Genomic DNA, 20,693 nt, shown 5'->3' with positions numbered 1-20,693 from the left:
TGAGGGAGGTCTCAGCCCCCCCCATCTAGCCAGTAACACATTGGGATCATTCCAGTTGCCCACATCCAGCTGCCTGGCAGTATTTGTGTGGCTTTAGTATCTAGGTGGCTTTTCCATGGATCACCTAGATAACACGCAGATGCAATGGGAAAGCTTTGACCTCCTTGAGAGCAGCTTGCAGCCCAGTCAGGCACCCCAAGAAAATAGCCAGATGTCCTAACGATGGGGTGCCTTGAAGAGAGAGTTAGCTCATTCCCAGCCCCCACATTGCATTACCCAGAGCCCCACAGGTTAGAGGGGGACTTGGGCACCTCAACGTTGAGGACACATCTGCATGGCAGGACCTGCAGGGTTGGTACCTGAACTGCATCAGAAATTCCCCTGCCCAGAGAGTCCAAGGGGAAGGACAAGGGCAGCATGGACAGGTGGGAAACACGGAGCATTACCACGATATTTCTGCCAAGGGAGGACGGGACAGGGAGAGACAGAGGTGAACTCAGGAGTTTCTCCTCTCCTGGATGTCTGGCTGCTGAGGAAATGACTCATGCCCTGGACCCCACAGCCTTGAGGGCAGAGGGCTGAGCTGGGTGTGAGAGGAGAGGAGACATTGAAGTCTGTAGTTTCCTCTCACACTTTGACCAGTGCTTTGACTCTGCTGCCTGGAGCCGTCCCTGTGGGGAACTGTTTCTCTGTCCCCACGTCTCTCCCCTGTCAGTGCTCACAGACCCCATCCCACCCACTGGGTGCTCAGCTCTGCCCTGCAGAAACTTCCCGGGTACAGGTCCTGCCCATAGCACCTCCGTGTTTGCTGGTGCTATGGAGCAGGTGAGACAAACCTTCATGAGCCTGGAAAGGTGATGCTGGTTCTGTCTGCAGACTGAGGGGTGGGTGAAGGGATGAAGAGGAACTTCTCCTCTCTCAGTGTCACTGTTTCAGTCTCAGTCCGCTGTCTAAACCTGGCAGACAAAATACCATTTCACCCCACGTAAAGAGAATCAAACTGAAAGCAGAGATTCATGCAAACTCCTTCCCTTTCAGGTATCCCTTGCCTTGACCTTCCTTTTGGAAAGCCCCCTCCAGAAATGTCCTGGGTGTAAGCTGGAGCTGTGAGCAGCCCTGACCCATGCAGCATCCTCTCAATGGGAGAATGAACCTGCCCTGCCAGGGGTCACTCCTCCCACCCAGAGCTTCACCCCGCAGCGCTGTGGGGGGTTCCCTGGGCAGGCTGAGTGCTGACCCTCGCAGGAGGCAGAGTCACTGCCCCAGGCACACAGCATCCTGGGGCGCAGGGACACTGCTCTGCATTACAGCCCTGGGCAGACCTGGCTGCACTCCCTGGATTCACACCCCTGCAACCACCCCTGGGAGAAAATAACAGGATGCCCTGTAGCTCTGATGGTGTGGCAGGGAATCCCTGCTCTGAAGTTCCTCCTCTTCCTCTGCACTAAAGGAGCCAGGAGAGCGATCCTTAAAAAAACAGTCATGGGATGGGTTGGGTTGAGAAGACCTTTCCAGGAGCCTCAGTAGTGTTGCCCTGCAGCCAGAGACTTACCACGTAAAGGGCTGTGAAGATTTCCCCAACAATGAGCTCTCCTTCGTCCTCTCACTCCACACTGCCTTTCACCTCCCTCTGTCTTCTCTCATCTTACGTCAGCAACAGCAGGCAGTGCCCGGAGCCCTGCTGCTCTTTGCAGAGGAGCTGCTCCTGGACACAGCTGTCTCTTGGCAGTGCTGCCTGGTTGCCATGAGCTCCCTCTGTCCCAGGAGCCTGGCCCCACTCAGGAGCAGAGGCCCAGCTGAAGGCATAAAATTCTCCGTCCCTTGTGCTCCCTCCTCCTGGGAAAAGTTTACTGAACTAGACTAAAATAATCACCGATGGCCCTGCTCTAAACAGTGGAGAGAGACTGATTCCAGCACTGCAATTTGTCTCATCAGAGGATGGTTATCTACAAGACGTGGAATTGTCCCACTCTGGAAGCTCCTATTCCCTTCTCTTAACTAGGCAGGACGTTTCAACAGGGACAAGAAGGGAGGGCATTTACCCATGGTTCAGCTGTTGATTCAGATGAGTTAATCCAGGCATCTTATGCCAGGTTAGAAACCCCTGGGGCGGAGTGCGATTCAGATCCCTCCTGTGAACTCTACAGACTCACAGGAGGTGGGATTCCCCTTGCCAAAGCTGAAGGGTACACAACAGAGACGTCTGCAGGAGAACTCGCTGTCTAAGCTCCCACTGTAACCAGTGCAGATGGGGGGTGGGAGTCAGCTGCTCACACACAACACCTGGTGACATCTGAAGAGACAGAGGTGGTCAAAGGCATATGCCAGTGTCTGCTTGCTCTGATGGAGCAACTAGGAGACCCACATCCTTCTAGAGCATCAGATGGGATCCAGGTGGGGAATTTCCTTGGTCATCTTAAATGACACTAGAAGCCTACTACTGCTCCTAGAGCTCCACTCACTAGGAAGCTGCGACAAAAGCAGATCTGTACAGTACAAACAACTAATGTAATTCAATGCAGACACTTGATTCAGTGACATAAAAATAGACCTGCAGGGTCATGTCAGAGGCCTGGGGGGGTCCAGAAAAAACACATGACTCTAGCAGATACAGCATGGAACCTGTAAGAAAAACCATGTCCTTTTGGAGTGGTTGCTGAGCAAATATCCCAGGGCCTCTCAGGTTTCCTACCTGTGCCAAAACGACTGCATCCCACCACTGCCCTTAGGCAAAGTCCATCCCATCTACAGCCACATGTGCTGCATAAATGGGAGGCACATCACACCAAGGACTCCCCTCTAGTCTCTGCACTCTCAAACTCTTCTAGCTCTCCACCTGAACCTCTTCTCACCCCCAAATGATATGAACAGGGACTGTGCTAATGATGTCCTCATGGTGGCTGGATCACAGGACATCCAGGCCCAGGGACTTTCCCAGTGGCACCTTGTCCTTCTTGGAGATCGGTTCACTTCTGTCACAGGCCCTGTGGAGCTACAAAGTCAGCTTGGGCAGAAAACCCATCCTGTCATTTCTGCACAGCCCAGCTCTGTTTTCCTCTGGCCCCAGGCACTGCAGGGTTTGTAAATCTCGTTTCACCATTACATTGCCACCTGCTGTCTGTGACAACATGTCTCTGCTCTGAAGTGGGGCCATTGCACACACAGTATCCTTGGCTCTTGGTAACATGGTACACGAAGACCAACCTATACGCTGTGCCACAGCTGAGGCTCTGCAGCACAAATACATGCAAATGCAGGCAGCCTGGGGCACAGACAGGAGCAGATGGAGATGCACAAGCTGTCACAGAACTGCCACATGGTTGGGATAACTGAGATGTGGTAGGACTGCTCACATGACTGGACGGCTGCAAGAGCACAGTACAAGCCCTTCAGGAGAGACCATCAGGGAAGATGATGAGGGGGGATGCCCTTTGTGTGGCAGCTCAGATGTATGGAGCTCTTCCCTGGCATGGAAAAGGGGCTGGGTGAGAGCTTGTGGGTGAGCATGAGAGTAAGGACGACACTGTGACTGGAGTTACAGACCACCTGATCAGGGTGGAGAGATAGACACAGTCTCCTTTAAGCAACCTGAGGAAGTCTGTGCATCACAGGCTCAGGGAGACCTTAATCTCCCTGACATTCACTGGAAGGGCAAACAGCAGCAGTCCAAGAGGTTTCTGGAAGGTGTCAGGGACAACTTCTTAGCACAACTGCATGATGGGCCAATAAGGGTGATGCTTTCCTGGACCTGGAAATTACAAACAAGGAGGAACTGATCAGAAGTGGGATGGTCAGTGTCCACCTTGCCTACAGTGACCATGAAATAGTGAAGTCCCAGATCTCGAAGGGAGTGCGGAAGGACAGCAGCAGAGTACAGCACAAGAACGGTTCATATCAATACTCAGTAAAACTGGTAAAACAGGGAACTCATGCCTGAGCTCCAGGGCAATAAGGCAGCGTATGGGAGTGGGAAGGAAGGACAGGCTGCAAAGGAGGAATTTAGAAATATTGTCTGGCAATGTTGACACGGTGTCAGGGAAGACAAAACTCCCCTGGGATTGACACTTGCAGGGGATGTCAAGGGCATGAGGATGAGCTGTTACTGCTTCAGTAAGAAGGAAAAGGAGAAGGTGGGCTCACTGCTGAATGGGGCAGGGACTCTTGTAAGAGCAGATGCAGATAGGTCTGAGGAACTCCACACCTTGTTAGCTTCAGTTTTCACCAACAAGGTCTCCCAGGCTGTTGTGCCTGGAGTCAGGACTCCTGAGGAGAAAAACAACCAGCAAAGGATGAGGGTTGGGTGAGGGATTACTTGTGAGAACTTGACCCATACAAGTCTATGGCACTAGATGGGCTGCATCTGAGGACACTGAGAGAGCTGGCCACTGTCATAGCAAGGTCACTCTCTATCATCTTTGAAAGGTTTTGGAGGCTGGGCAAGGTCCCAAAGACTGGAAAAAGGCAAATGTTACATCCATCTTCAAAAAAGGCCAACAGGACTACCTGGGAAGCTGCAGGCAGTTCAGCCTCACTTTGGTGAGGAGTGTGTCATAGAGAGAATTCTCTTGGATCACATTTCTGGGCACATGAAGGAGAAGAAGGTGATAGAGAACAGTCAGCATGGATTTACCCAGGGTAAATTGTGCCTCACAAATATGATTGACTTGTATGATTAAATAACTTTTTATTTATGGATGGAGAAGAGTAAATTACTTTTATCTGGACTTTAGCAAGGTGTTTGACACTGTCTCCCACAATGTTCTTGTATGCAAGTTAGAACCTTACTGTCCAGAGGGATAGACAACCAGATGGGTAAAAAGCTGCTTGGATGATGAGGCTCAGAGGGCAGTGGTGAATGGGTAGTACTCTTCCTGGAGGCCAGGGAGAAGCAGAGCACCACTGATCTCTCCAGGAACCTGCCCTGTTTTCATCTTTATTAGTGACATGGAGGAGGCAACACTCATCATGCTTGTAGATGACGCCAGACAGGAGGGGAGGGTCCAGTGATATGCTTGAGGGCTGCCATTCAGAGGGACGGAGACAGGCAGGAGGAATGGGCTGTCAGAAACATCGCAAAATTCAACAGGGACAAATGCCAGGTCTTACACGTGGGATAGGCCAACACTTCGTAGTGTCACAGGCTGGGGCCTGTGTGCCTGGGGAGCAGCACTGCAGCAAAAGTCCTGAGGGCCCTGGTGGTCAGAAGGCAAAATATGAGCCAGCAGAGTTCCCTGGCAGCAAAGAAGGCCTTAACCAACCAGGGCTGTAGGACCAGGAGCACAGCCAGGAGGTCGAGGGAAATCATGATCCCCCTCTAGTCAGTATTCATTAGACTGTGTAGAAAATACTGCATCCAGTTTTGGGTCCCCAGAAGAAGAAAGAGGTTGGTAACTGGTGGTGGGTTTGGTGGAGGGCCCTCAAGATACTCAGGGTGCTGGGGCACATGCTCTTTGAGGAAATGGGACTTTTTTAACCTGGAGAAGAGATGGCTTTGGAGGGATCTCACAGCAGCCTTCCAATAGCTATGAGGAGGTCATCAGGAAGATGGAGGTGGGCTCTTCATCCTGATGCATGGTGGGAGGACAAGAGACAATGGGCATAAGCTGAAACAAGAGACATTCACGCAGGAGATGAGGAAAAGCTTTTCCACTAAAGGATGGCCAAGCACTGGAACTGGTTGCCCAGAGAGGCTGTGCAGTCTCCTCCCTTGGAGGTTTCCAAGACCAGACTGGATCAAGTCCAGAGCAACATGGTCTGACCACAGAGCTGACCGTGCTGTGAGCAAGGAGATTGGGCTAGGAATCTCCTGAGGTCTCTTCCATCCTGAAGGAGTACATGATTCTTCCCCCTCTGGCTCTTCACTTATGGATGTCGGGGAAGCAAGCAGGTTCCCTTTGACAGTGGAAGTAGGTCTGCTTTCTTGTCCTCCTACATTCAGAATGGTTCAGATGCAGAGCTTCTTGGCAGGAATCCCCAACACAGCCCTGATCAACCCTTTGCTTCACTTTTAATTTCCCTTTTTTTTTTTCCCCTCCTTTAAGTTTGTCTCTTTTACCATCCTGATCCCCTCCCATACAGTCAGCCCACCCCTGCTTACTCTTTCCCCATTGGCACTGTTTTGTTTTGTTTTGTTTTGGACACAGAGGTGCTTCAGTCCAGAAGGCCCTTGAGAAACTTGGGTGATTTGGGCAACAGACACCTCATGAAGCTTTGCAAGAGAAGTGTCAAGTCCTGTGCCTGGAGGGGGGGGAATAACCCCATCTATGAGGAGAGGTTGGGGGACCTGGGCTTCTTTAGCCTGGTGAAGCGGAGGTGAAGGGCAGTAGAGTGGGAGCCTGTGAGTGCTTGAAGGGTGGTTTCAGAGATGATGGAAAGTGGGAAACAGCGTGAGAAGGGGAATCAGCCACAAACTGCAGCTTGTGGGGTTCAGATGTGATTTCAGGAAAAGGAAGTGTCACTTGAAGGGTAGAGCTGTGGTGCTACAGGTCACCCAGAGGGAGTCTGTGATCAGCCCCTGGCTTTTGCGTTTCAAGGAAAATCAATCTCCCAATAAACTGATGTCTTTGTCCTCTTGGCTATGGATGGTGTCTCTGCCACCAAGACCTATGAGAAGACACTGTTTCCCTATGGCACTGTAGCCTGCTGCCTCCTTGTCCCCAACGAGCCCAAGAGGTGCTGTATTGTCCTGCACTCGGCATTACGCACCCCCACCCTCACACTGCGCCCAGGAAGAGCCCTGAGCAAAACGTAAGGGAAAGGATCACCCTACTCAGGGGCTGGCTGTCAGTGCCTGGCCATTCTGCTTGATAAAACACATCAAGGCTTATTTGGCATCAGAGCCACCTGCGCATTGTCTTTGCCTACCTGCAGTCAGGCCTCCAACTTTCTGCTCTCATCAGCCCCTGGAGAGGCTTTGTCAGTAATGTCCCTCAGTGGGACCCATTAAAACTCCGAGAAATTTTGGGATTTACTTCTGACTTTAGCTTCTTGAGAGGCTTGTTCAATCTCCTCTCAGTATCTGAGGTTCACGGACTCAGCACCAAATACACTCAAGGGGCCATTAAAATGCAAAAACCTCTAAGGAGCCATGTCTCTCCCCATAATTTTCTTCAGTTCTTCAATTCTCGTAGGGCTAATTGGAGAGGATTCAGGAGTGAATTGAAAAGAGTAAGATGGGGAGCACCTGAAAAAGAAAAGATTTCTGCTTCTTAAGTTTTTTCAGCTTACAGAATAAGTGATATCCACATTCTCCAATTCATACTGACCCAGAGGGTCTCCTAATGAAGTCTGAACATGCAGGAAAAACAGTATTTTCAATAGGAGACCTTTATGGCCAACTTTCCTCCTCACCTCCCCAACCCTGCCATTTCCCTCATCAGCCACTGGGGACTCACATGACTCTTCTTAAAATCTAACATTTTTCCACTTGAGTCTGTAGCTGAATGTTACAGCTCCTATGCACCAATTCCCACCTGCTTTCCTTAGAGGACTACTTGCAGACACAGGAGGATTTTTCTTAATTGCAAACAAGCAAAAATAGAATACGATACAGTTTAATAAAAAGTCAAATATACTCCTCAACCGTATGTTAAGTCCAAGCTATCTCCAGTGAGGTCCACTTTCCACAAGGAATAACCCTCCTTGAAGTGTTTTTTGACAGATAGATAGGAAAGGATAGATAGAAACAGAACTGAGGAGTTGGACAAAGAGACAATGAGACTCCTGAAAGACGAGGCAAGCTTCAGACTCCCTGAAGCTCAGAGCAGCAACTAGAGAGTTGAGAGGTATCGGATGGATAAAGAGTAAGATATGTCCAGTTCGTCTGATGCAAAGATGCCTTTAGAAATGATCAATTTAATCAAGACATGTGAAAATATGTGAGAAATCACTGAGACTATATCCACGGCATAATAGACAGAGCAGTAGTAACACTGGTTCAGGGGCAGATTAGTATTTCTTCTCCTGAGATTCACACCCTGCCTGAACATCTCCACTATTTTATCATGGGAAAAGTAGACTTTAAAAGTAGTCAGTCCTTTTAGCTGGTGAAAGTATGTTCATATTTTTTAAATGTTGAAAACTCTTCTTCACCTTTTCAGTCAGAGCTCTGTTCTAACCACAAGCATCTAGTGGCACTTGGAGAGGTCCTGGTGTATCGGAGGTACCTGCCTGGGCCTGGCAGCTCTCACAGGGGACCTGCGGGAGACCAGAACCCCTCGGAGCTGCAGATGGAGGCTGGGCAGAGGGGACCAGGGCACCTACAATGGCACCAGCTGTCAGTGACCCTGTGACTACATCCCACCCCCGTTCTGGAAAACGCTTTCCTTTTCAAAAAAAAACCCTGAATAAAAACAAAAAAAAGGGTATTAAAAAAAAAGACAACAAAGCCAAGAAAGACAAAAAGAACACACACAGAAAAATTAAAAGCTGGAAAGTGTAACAAAACATTTCTCCGCTTTAGATCATTTTCTTAATTTCTCTCTTCTTTCATTTTTTATTGACATTTTCTAAATATCTCTGGTATTATCAGGCCTGCACCATTAAAAAAGATATTTCTGTGTCTTGCATAGAGTCCAGTGGCCCAAAACCACTCACGGCCCAGGGCTCTCCATGCCACTCCTCACTCTCTGTACAGAGCAAGTGGCACTCACCAGAGACAGGAGTGACCACAAAACCCACATCCTAGCCCTGTGCCTGTTGGAGGCCTGTCAGGTTCTCAGGCACACAAGACCTCACAACCCCTTACCACAGACAAGAGTCAAGTGCTGGCCTATCAGCTTCACCCGTAGAAGTGACCTCACAGCCACTTTCCCACCCATGTGCCTGCTCCTGGTCCATCACCTGCAGAGACAGAAGGGACCTCACTTTCACCCTTATGGTCATGGGTCTCCTACTCTCCTATGAGCTTCTGAGAAACAACCAATCTCATGAAAATGTCCCCAGCCATCAGCTTCCTGGTGGCCTATCAGCTGATCAGACACAACTGACCTCATAATCACCCACCAAGCCAATGGAACTGCTGCTGGTCTTTCACCTGCCCTTATGGAAATGACCTCAGCATGGTCTTGGCTTCCATCCAGTCAGGTATTCATGCAGCAATGACCTCACAATCATCACCTGAGCCATGGGCCTGCTGCTGGCCTATCAGAGGCTGAGACAGAGGTGACCTCACAGTCACCATCCAAGCCATGTAACTGTTTCTGGCCTATGAGCTGCTCAGTTCTGAATGACCTCACAATCAACATCCTAGCCCTGTGCTGCTTGGAGGCCTATCAGGTCCTCAGGCAGAAGTGACCTCACAAACAATTGCCCCAAGCATTAGCCAAGTGCTGGCTTACCAGCTGCTCAGATAGAGGTGACCTTACAATCATCTACCAAGCCCACTCACCTGCTGATGGCCTTTCCTCTTCTCTGATGGACAAGGCTTGTGTTTTCTCTTGGGAGGTCACTTCTGACTCAACCTCTGATAGGCTAGCAGCGGCTCATGGCTGGGCCATGTGCATGTGAGGTCACTCCTGCCTTAGCAGTTCATAGACCAGCAGCAGGCACATGGCTTGGATGATGATGGTGAGGTCAGTTGTATGTGCTCAGCTGAACGCGGGGGTTGAGTTAGTTAGCATCCTGGCTGGAGATCCTGGCAAGAATCTCAGAAATTGCAGGCCTCCAACAACCTAGTGACACACTGCAAAATGTGCTCAGCTGAGAAGGACACCTGAACTGTCAGGCTAGAAATGACTCCCTTAGGGAAGAGAAGAGCATGTGGAAAGGTGAGGACCATAATACTGAGGGGGTTTGCAGAGTTATTTGCATAAAACCACTACAACTTTGCAAGCTGATTCTCAGCTATGACCCTTCAAGCATTTCCTGGTGATTTGCAGGAACATGCTTGAGCATCAGGCAATGATTCTCAGGGTCCAAAAGCAATGTTGTGATTTGCTTCATTTTCAGCATAAAAAAATAAGCTCTGAGCCCTTGAAACATCAGTCATTGTAGTATGTGCATCTGCGAGAAGTGGTTGCAAGAGGCCAATTATTTTCTGAAGAAATACTTTGTCTTTGGAAGTTTTCCCTATTTACCCATTTTGAAAGGTAATGACTGTGGCACTGCTGCTCGAAAGAGGACCTCTGAGTGCTCCATCATGGCAAGACCTTTTCCTTGTTAACTATGCCAGAGAAAAAAGTCCCACCATGTCAAAGCTGCTCTCTGAGGCCTCCTCCTGGAAGTCAGCCCTGGATATCCTGTTTCAGGGCCCGGGGCAGTGTGTGGTCTGCAGGTTGCAGCAGAGATCCCCAAGGGAGCAAGCCCTTTGGCAGGGAGACATTAGGACCCTGCCCTCCCCTCCCCCATCCACCCCTTTATTTCACTGGATTGGGGTGTTACTTGGATGGTTAATTGAGAGCAAAGAGTTTCTAGGACACTGCCATGTTAGAAGAAAAGAGAGTCCGCACCAATTTTGTTTATTGGTAGTACCCCCCCCCCATAAGACTTTATTAGCAGGAGGTAGAGGCAGCTACTATGCCTTTGGTCTAAGAAAACTTGGGATTTGACAGATCTCAGAAGTGTTATCTTCAAGAAACTCCTCCAAGGAAGCCTTTCTGAAAGATGACCTCTTCTAATCCTAATACTCTAAGCTGCATATCTGTGTGTATTTCACAAGAGACCTGGGATATTTTATGTCTTTGGTTAAACATGGGACAGGAAAACCCAAATCAAATAAGGGATGGAAATCATGGAGAATATATATATTAAAAAAAAAGAAAAGAAAGAAAGAAAGAAAAAGAAAAGACAAAGCATTCTGTAAACATTAAAATTTATTCCACTTTTCTTTGTATTTCCCAGCACCTGTGAATTACCTTTGATATTAGCTTCCATGGGTTTTCTTTCTCAGATAGCCTATATTTCAACTGCAGAAGATGGTGCTTCTGAGCCCTTGTTTTTATGCTTTCCAATTTTACTTGTATAAAGAAGTTACCATTAAACAGAAATGCATGTTTTCTTGCTTCATACACTGTCATTCTAAAAGTAGTACAGACTCGCATTGACTCTGGTTCAGTATACCATAATAATCACAGATGTAGCTTTTCCATTTTTCATTTCTTTTCATCAAAAAGGGTATTGATATTATTAATTGATATTATAAAGTGCATTTATGAATATTTGGGAAAAGACCCATTGGTTTCCTTTCTGAAATATATTTGAAAAATTAGAAGTGGTGAATGAATATTTGGGATGGCAATATCTGGGACCCCGATGAACTCCCCAGTTTGGAGTCAGACACTGAGCCTGAGGGGGAGGCAGCTGCCTGGCCGGTGGCAGAGCAGCGGCTCACTGCACTGAATGCAGCCAGTTTGAAGGGACCACAACTCCTGGCGATTTTAAAGCATCAGAGCAGCAGGATACGCAGGGACGCTACAGGCAGCAGCCCCGCAAAGGGTTGTTAGAGTGGCTGTTGAGGCTGTGGGACGATGGGGCAGATGCAGCTCATTTTACTAGAGAGGAGCTCGGTCAGATGGAGGCTCTGCCCCAGGGTCCCAGGCTGCACAACACTCTCTGCACCCTGCACCAGCAAAACCAAAACGTTTCCCCTCCCTAATGGAGTGGGTGCTGGGCATGGTGCGTTTAACCTGGCCGACTGCCACGGTCATCGATGGTGGGCTCACCGCGTGGACTACTGTCGCAGCAGGGTTAAACCAGCTGTGGCATTTAGGAATGTTGTCTGGAATTTATTCCCCCTGAGTTTACGGGACTGGATCAGATCCCCATGAGCAAAACCATCCAGACTAAGATGCTGAGAACTGCCCCTCCCCATTCTGCACAGGACTCCGTCCCACCAAGGAGGCTCAGTAACCATGAGTGGCCTCGGCGGGGACGATGTGCAAGACTCTCCTATGCAATTCAAACTGGCGATGAGCAAAGCAGACCCCATTAGGGTTTTTGCGTTGGTGGTCCTAATCTGAGAGTTTCCTGAATATGTTACATACTTCTGGGGGTTTGATCACAGGTGTGAAACACTGGTGCTGGCTGACATTCAAGATCTTTTCACGATACAAAAAGCATCAACATTTATTTCATGGCATTGGATATAAACAAAGAGAAAATGAGAATCCCTTGTGCAGTTCTGGTCTCCCACCTCAAGAAGGAAAAGTAGGACTAGGAAAAGGGAAGGGAAAGTTGATGAAGGCAGCAAGACGAATTTCATCACCCATGACATTAGTTACTCCTGTCACACCTTCAACTGACCAGGTTCTGAAATGGATCCTCCCAACCGTACCATAGCGGGAAAATTCTTCCTGAAGGCCTTTTCAGTCACTCCTCAAATGCAAATGCTCTTCTTCACACTGCCAGGGGTGATTTATCTGCTCACTGCCATGGGCAACATGGTCATGATAGCCATCATTTGGCTCAACCAGTTCCACACCAGCGTATCTCTTCCCCAACAGCTTCTCCTTCTTAGATATTTGGTTCCCTTTGCCCCTAAAAGGTTTGTCGGCCTCATCTTGGAGATTAAGACCATCCCACGGCTGCTTGCCAGTTCCAGACCTTCCTTTCTATCTTCCTGGGCACAGCTGAGTTCAACCTGCTTGTTGTGATGTCTTTTGATTGCTGCGGGGCCATTTGCAACCCATCACACTGTATCATCTTTATGAAGCCCTGGCTGTGCTTCACACTCATCTTTATCCATTGGGTGACGGCATCTCTATCCTTGCTCAGCCCCACCATTTTATATACCAAGGTACCCTGTGTCCCCAGTAAAGAGACTCTTTCTTCTGTGGCCTCATCCCTTTGATGAGAGCGACCTGCATGGGCACCAACTACCTTCAAACATGAGCTTTGTTCCCTTCTCCGCTATGTTGCTGAGCTCCTTCACACTGACCCCTGTGGCTTATGTGTGCACTAGATGCACTATCCTGAGAATACCCTCTGGGAAAGCCATAAGAAGCCTTCTTCACCTGCATATCTCACACTGCCACAGTCACTGCTGCATATGGTATCTCCATTTTTGACTATGTGGGACCTGAATACAGCAAATCCCTTGAACCAACCAAAGCCTGATAAAAGGGTTCAAGAGGGATACTCCCATGGTGAGCAGAGAAGCTGCTTTGCTGTAAGCTCTCAGCAGCTTTGCAGGTTCCTCTAAGAAAGCACATTCAGGAGAAGCATGATTTTAGGTGACATCCAGCAGACTAAGAACACAGTCTGTGGAGAAGCTCTGTTTCACTGCTTGAAACCCATCATCTCCTCCTCCTGCCCTTGCACTCTTGAAGCATCCTATTTGTGGAGTCATATGCTCCTTTCCTTTATATGTCTAAAACCAAATGCAAAGGTGGAGGGATAATGTCAGCATTTATTGCCTATGTTTTCCTTGGGCTTCCTTCTGTTGGACATGTTCTTTGGTTTGAAAAAGAAATTAGCTACTAAATAAATTAAGAGGGTGGAGACAGAAATAGTGAGTTTCATTGACTTCATTAGAGGTGTCTGTGAGCAGCTGGTGCCTGTACTCATTTTCCCTTGGTCCCTATATAGCCAGCAAAGAGAGAGCTCTAGAGGCTGGGTCCTCCCAGACTGTAATTGACAGGTGAAAGAAGTGTTACCAGTCTCTTCCAGACACTCTTCTCTCTCTCTCTCTCTCTCTCTCTCTGCACTGACAAGATGGGAGGAAGCTAACTTGCTCAAACCAAAGTGCCCAACTTCTAAAATATAACCCTGCTTAGTATTTTGTTGTTGTTGTTGTTCCAGACCCTTCCTATTTCAAATAATCAAAAGGACAGCCTTTAAGTTCTTTAAGATGAGAAGATTTCCCCTTCCCCTAAAGGGAAAGCGAGGCATTTAGGACAGGACATTTAATAAAAATGTTTCCTCAGTGCTTCTGGAGAAACAGAGAGGAAGAAGATGTGGAAGAAAGCAGGGGATTGCAGAAGAGATGCTCAGTACTGGCTTGTTTTGAAAGCAACAGCCTCACAGAAGTTCCAAGTCAAAAAAGGCAAGGACTGAAAAGCAGAAGGAATAACTTTCAACATACTTGTCTACATGGATGGACTGGCATCTGCAGGTACTAGTAAGTACTTTTGCTGGGAGATTAGGTTGGCTTTTGAAGCACAGATGTGATGGATGTTTGCAATAGGTCAAAGTGAACAGGGAATTTCCCAGGCATGGCATGAAATAGTTTGCAACCTCTTTACAATACTGTGCTTGTGAGAAAGAATCCTTTGTGAGTGTCTGGAAAAGGTAGAAAGAAGACAGTAAAATCTCTGAGGACTCTCAGTGAAATGTGAAGCAGAGAAATCAGGGTGTGATGAATGGCTGAGAGGAATATTTCTGTCTGTGTTACATAGGAAGCAAGCGAGGGAGCAAAGAAGAAAGGATCTACCCTCCCGTCGAGACTGTGAAATTCTCACACTTGCTTCTTCATGCTCCTGTCTCAGCAGGATGTACTGAAATTGGGCATGGGAGCAGGAAATGAAACTGTGGTTGCTGAGTTCATCCTGGAGGGTTTCTCAGGGCTTGATCAAAGGCTACAGCTGCTTCTCTCCCTGATCCTTCTACTCATATACCTGACAACAGTGACGGGGAACACAACGATCATTTTCCTTGTGTGTGTGGCTCACCGCCTGCAAACCCCCATGTACTTTTTCATCAGCAATCTGGCATTCCTGGAAATCTGGTTCACATCCTCCACAACCATCAAACTGTTGGTGATTCTGAGCTCTGGTAGGAGAACAATCTCATTAAGCAGCTGCTTTACCCAGTCGTATTTCTATGTTGCCCTGGGTTTTACAGAGTTTGCTCTCCTTGTTGTCATGTCCTTTGACCGCTATGTTGCCATCTGCCAACCTTTGCATTATGCTGCCATCATGAAGCAGCAGCTCTGCTCCCACCTGGTTGGTGCTGGGTGGGTCATAGGCTTCACACTCTCAAGTTACCACCTGGTCCTCCTCTCAAAGCTGACCTTCTGTGGCCCCAACAAGATCCAGCATTTTTTTTGTGACAACTCCCCCTTATTCAAACTGTCCTGCTCTGACACCAGCCTGCTTTGGAAAGCAGACTCCGTTTTGTTATCATTTGTAGTGCTGGGTTCCTTATGTTTAATCCTGGTGTCCTACATGTGCATCTTCCACTGTATTCTGCACATGCCATCAGCATCTGGGAGGAAGAAAGCTTTTGCTACATGTTCTTCCCATCTCACTGCCTTAGCCATCGCATACGGAAGCTGCATTGTTCTCTATGCACAGCCCACAGAAGAGGTTTCCTTGGAGACCAACACAGTTGTAGCTTTGCTGAACACTGTCCTGTACCCATTCTTAAACCCCTTCATCTACAGTTTCAGAAACAAGACTGTGAAGCTGGCCCTGAAGGAAGCCCTTGGCCGTGCAAAGGTTTGGCTTTTCCCCCAGTCATGATGCTTTTCATGACAGCAATTCTAATTATGTATCATGTATTGTATCACACACACATATATATATATAGCTATTAAATACAGGTGCCTCAGAGATTTATTTTCTCGTTAGATTGTAGTGTTGAAAGAAAGGAATGTGAATTGCGAGTCTTGGTTACAGAGGGTTATTATAAACAAAATCTAAAAAATAGTAATAAAACATTGAACTCACACAGGACTAGGACATAGACTGCCAGTGCACGCTGACACAAGGAAGTTTTCATAAGTCATCTCAGGGAATTTAGTTGAAAACTCTGGGGACAATGTCCAAGGGGTGTTGAGGAAAGTGCAAAACACCTTCTCTCCCTGAATAACAGAAGATGCTCAGCATGAATATTAAGCTCAGACACTACAATGGGTTCAAATTCATTGGATTCAAATCCATAATACACTTCTCAGTTTCATTAGTGTGATGAAGACAGCCTCATTGATTTGCCAGTGATAGCATGCAGATGATAGTTTTATTATTCACTTTGGAGGGAGATTTCTTAAAAATGCATATTTTCGTAACATATTGTCAGTTTGTCCACTATTAAAAGCCCTGCTTTATCTCCACTGGTGACTCCAGGATGCATTCTCCTGAAGGAAAAAAAAAAAAGAATTATTTCTTCTTGGATAATTAGGCATTTTCTACCTTCCTTTTCTTTCCTGAATGATTATTTCATCATCAAGATTTTTTTCAAATAAACTATGTATGCTTCTATCACACTTTTTTCTTCTTGTCCATCAATGAAATTATATATTCCCCCCTTATTTTACACTTCTGTCTCCATCCATATATTTACATGGCAAAGGGATGGGCAGAAGCATGTAGTATTGATAAAAGGAAACATCTTTTAGAGAAATAATCAGCACACAGAGATCCCTTTTCTCCTTTTATTTTGCAGTACACAGGGAAAAACAAAGCATGGGAAGGGAAAGCACTGCCATTGCTTTACTCCTTTGCAGTTGTTTCTAATCAGCATTTCATTTTGTTGGGGCTTCTGAGGAGCAGATTTACTGTTAACAGCTCTTTTAAACTTTGTCTCTGAGCATCCCATTTCTGAAGGGAATTCTACAAGGGTGAACTCTTTTTAGGAAAACTGGGTCCAGTTCATCTCTGCAGCCCATCTCCTCACATGGGACCCCAGAGAAGCTACGGTGTTTTGGGTGACCAAAGCTCAGCCCAGCAGAGCACCTGGGCACTCTTGGGCAGCTCAGTCATCTTGCTCTGGGTGGGACCTTGTGCACCACAGTGAAGGATGTGGTGGCCCTGGGTCTTCCCATCCAGGCCCACAGCTCCACCGGCAACACAGCGTTAGGGGATGCAGGCAGACGCCTAGGCTCTGCCTCGGGACTGAGATAACTGAACAGGGCGTGAGAAACTAGTGGCTATGAGAAATCATTGGACACTGCAGGTAGCAGAATGAGACCCTGCCAAGTTCCAGACAGCACGGTGAGCGATGGCTGCATTTCAGCGGTGGTTAAGGGAGAGTTATATGAGAAAAGGACAAGCGTCACACATAACTGGCACATTGGGGATCCTCCGGGGAGTAGACTTGAAGCACCAGCAGTACTGACGTAATGATATCGGAAGCACCATATGAACCAGGGGTTACCTAGCTAACCATACCAGAAATATTAAACTTGAGTACGTAGGCAGTAAAACTGGCACCAATGAAGAAAAAAATACTTAGAGATGGGCTGTTTATTTCAAAGGGGATAAAGCTGGAGAAAGGGAGGGATCAAGCTGCATCATGGAAGAAGCAGCATGGGGAAATGGAGGCAGAGGGAATAAAAGGGGCCAGTCATGTGTAAGCAAGCTGCTGGCAGGGACACTTGTCTGGCCAGGCTGTGTACCTGCTCCCTGCGGTGTAGCCTATCATTATATTAAATCCTTTTCCTAGCTCTTTCCTGGGTGAGCGTGCTCGCTGTTCTGCGTGAGTGCATGTGTGGAAGGCTTGCAGACGTCAAGGCAGCCAGCTACCAGAGACACCGTGCGAGGGTGCCTGTGAGGTTTCCTGCAAGCTTTGAGTCTGATTACCTGGTGAGCAAGAACAGGACCAGGCCGTTTGTATCGTTCATGTTCATGAGTGCTGTTCATGTCTCCGTGGTGCCTGTAAAGGTACTGTGCCCCTGTTGGAGGTGATTTTTGGGTGGTCCGCAATGTCCATACAGAGTGTGTGTATGCCTCTTGGAAGTACATGCCCAGCCTCGCTGCTGGCAGGACCAGGGAACAGAGAACTGCAGTAGTCTCCCTTCCAGCAGACCAGGAAGGAGGAATCCGTTTATTCAAAAATCCACTGGATCCAGCGTTCTTTAACAGCGCAGGTCCTGGAGGTGCTGCAGCTACTTGGTCTTGATGTCGAGGTCCTGCTTCTCCATCATCTTGTGGTTCCCAAGGGCACAGAGGCTTGGACTTTGGGGTTGCAGCATGAAGGACCAGCTTTAGCACACATCTTTCTAGTTCCCCACTATTAAGTTAAGCAATACAAATACAGAAATTTTATAAGTGTTTGGGTCAGTGATCCCCTAGAGTCAAAGGGGGTTTGGTTTTGTTTTGTTTTCTGATCAGACTTTCCATCTGCCAACCTTTATCGTAAAAGTGGCTGGGGTGGGACAGGCAGTGCCATATGATCTACCCTACATTTCTAAACCAACCACAGAAAGTAGCACTATTTAATCAGTCTAAATAGCAGGGGCAATGGCCACTGTTTTGTTGGTGGTGCATAAACGGGACAGTCGTGCTGAGCAAAACTCCATTGTCTGAGGATCTGTTACACATTACTAAACACATCTTCGTCGTGTCCAAGGGTAAAAAAAGGCTGGGGGATATTTAAGACAAATAACTATCTCAAATATCCCAAACCTGTTTTCTCCTTTTGCACAACAAACATTACTCTCATGTTAAGGATGGCAGGAAGGTATTTGGGTCAAGAAACATTTTTGAGCTTTGTCAGGCATTGCACAAACATCTCCATAGCTGCATTATTGCCATTTCTGCCTGCTACGAGACTGCAGATAACATGGGCACAAGAAGAAGGTGCCCTAGCTGCAAGCTGATGTGCACATCTGGGCCAGCACAAGGCCCTGGCTGTTAGTCTTTAAATGGTTTGTCCTGGATTTTGTGAGAGAGTTGCCCAGTCTGCATGGAAAAGCATCACAAATGTAAAAGCTGGGAATGCTTTTTGTATCGTGAAAAGATCTTGAACGTCAGCCAGCACCAGTGTTTCACGCCTGTGGTCAAACCCCAGAAATAGGGAAGGGCTGTATTTGCTGTGATACGTAACACGTGCAGGAAACTGGGACAAGTCACGTTTCTCTCCTGCAGGTAGCACTGGAAGTAGCGTGGGATGAAGAAGGGGTGGAAAGGAAAGCGCGGTGAGAAGGGGAGTTCAGGAGGGTCACGAGTCTCGGGGACTTTCTGAGGTTGGCTCCGCCCTTACCAGCTCCATGGTCTCCATGGCGAGGGACAGTCTGCAAAGCACTACCCATCTCTATGGTCATCTGGAAGGGAGAGCCCATCTCTATGGTCAGGTGGCTCCTCTGGGCCGGCCTCCAGCACTTCTCTATGCTCTCCCGGCAGAGGGACACTCTGGGATCCCCCCTCCAGCCACTTTCTTGGGCTGCTGATGGAGACAAAATGTCAGGGCCACCCGCTCATGGCAGATAATGCCAAAGGCTGCAATGGCCCCTGGGTTGTTCGCCCACTTCTGAACAAAAGGCCGCGGCCTCCCGGGGCTCCCGTCATGTGCGCGTGCGTCCCCTGGCGCAGACTCGCCCAGGCCCCGGGCAGAGCGGGGCCCTGTGGCAGCAGCGCCCTGGCAGCACTGTTTCCCCGCCGACGCTCCCCTGCAGCACAACTCCCGCAGCCCAGGGCCAGCCCGGCGCTGCTCCCCCTCGCTCCCCGCCCTCCGCCCCGGCCCCGGCCCCAGCCGGCAGCAGCCGCCGCAGGCTCCGCGCACACGAGCACACGCCAGGCCGCAGCGTCGCTCCGGGCTCCCTGCGCAGCAGCCGCCAACACCCGCCGCTGCCGCAGCTGCTTCTCCGCGGCCTCGAGAGCGGCGCCGCGGCGGGGCCCAGCAGGGGCGGGGCCAGCGACACCAGGGGCGGTGGCCATAGACACAAAGGCCCCGCCCCCACAGGGCCGGAAGTGCCGCCTCCTCCCGCGGAGCATGCGCACTGGCGCAGAGGAGGTCGGCAAGGGGCGGGGTGGGGCAGGGCCGGGGCTGCCCGGGCCCTGCAGGGAGGGAGGGGCCGAGAGGCGGCTGGTGCCGTGCGGGGCAGCGTCTCCCGGCGTGGGGCCGCCCGGAGCCTCGAGCCGCAGCGCCGGGAGCTGCCGCACCGGGGCCGAGGGCCGAGGGCTGAGGGCCGTGGGCTGGGCAGAGCGAGCGGCTGTGCGCACGGGGGCAGCCAGAGGTGCCGCGGCCCGGTGTGTGCGAGCAGCTGCTGGGGAAGGCCCGGCCCGGCCTGGGCTGCCTCCGGCCCCACGGGAGCCCCCGGCTCTTGCGGCCCTTGTGCTGGCGGCCCCGCGGCTCGGTGCTGGCTGCGGTGGCTGTTTGTCAGCGCCATCCCGGCGGCGAGGGGAGGACGCGGGTGGAGCTGGGCTCTTGGCGGCTCCAGGCTGGAGGTGACAGCAGGCGTGGTGGGGCCAGCAGAGGTGCTGCTGGTGCTGCCCATGGGCAGAGCGGGGTGAAGGTGCTTTCTGAGCTTCCTCGCAGACCTGCTGGTCTCTCCGTGGGCTTCAGCGTCTCCGGCTCTTGCCCAGGCTTGGCAGCTCCTTTCCCTTCCCCCCACGCCAGCAGCAGGGAGCTGGAAGCAGAGGCTCAGGAAGCTCCTTGCCTTTGGTGTCATCCCTGGCTGGAGCTTCCTGCTGAGAAGCCCCTGGGGAAGTGTCGTGGGGGCGAGCGGGAGCTGTGAGCAGCCCTGCCCCACGCAGCCCCTCTGCCTGGGGAATGACCCTGCCCTGCCAGGGCCGCTCCTGGGCCTGGGTCAAGGAGGCGGAGCGACCCCTCAGCCGCCCCAAGGAGGCCTGGGTTGAGGATAAGGACGGATGCTCCGGCTTTTCCATGAGGACCTGGGTCAAGGAGGAGGAGCAACCCCCCAGCCACCCCAAGGAGGCTTGGGTTGAGGATGGGGACAGATGCTCTGGCTTTTCCATGAGGACCTGGGTCGAGGAGGAGGAGCGACCCCCCAGCCACCCCATGGAGGCCTGGGTTGAAGATGAGAACAGATGCCCCAGCTTCTCCATGAGGACCTGGGTCAAGGAGGAGGATGGACC

General features: G+C 49.8%; 1 protein-coding gene and 1 pseudogene across 1 annotated transcript; one reads left to right on the top strand and one right to left on the bottom strand.

The window, feature by feature from the left end:
• Window positions 1–20,693, bottom strand: part of LOC136993816 (scavenger receptor cysteine-rich type 1 protein M130-like) — a 261,469-nt pseudogene that overhangs the window by 62,871 nt on the left and 177,905 nt on the right.
• Window positions 14,799–15,287, top strand: LOC136993737 (olfactory receptor 226-like; the record flags this gene model as incomplete). Its single annotated transcript, XM_067308681.1, has 1 exon — window positions 14,799–15,287. A coding segment is annotated over exon 1 (489 nt), but the record flags the coding sequence as incomplete, so codon positions are not given.

Source organism: Apteryx mantelli, chromosome 20 (assembly GCF_036417845.1).
Source record: "Apteryx mantelli isolate bAptMan1 chromosome 20, bAptMan1.hap1, whole genome shotgun sequence".
NCBI classification, from domain to species: Eukaryota; Metazoa; Chordata; class Aves; order Apterygiformes; family Apterygidae; genus Apteryx; species Apteryx mantelli.
This window is presented reverse-complemented; position numbering and strand designations above follow the sequence as displayed.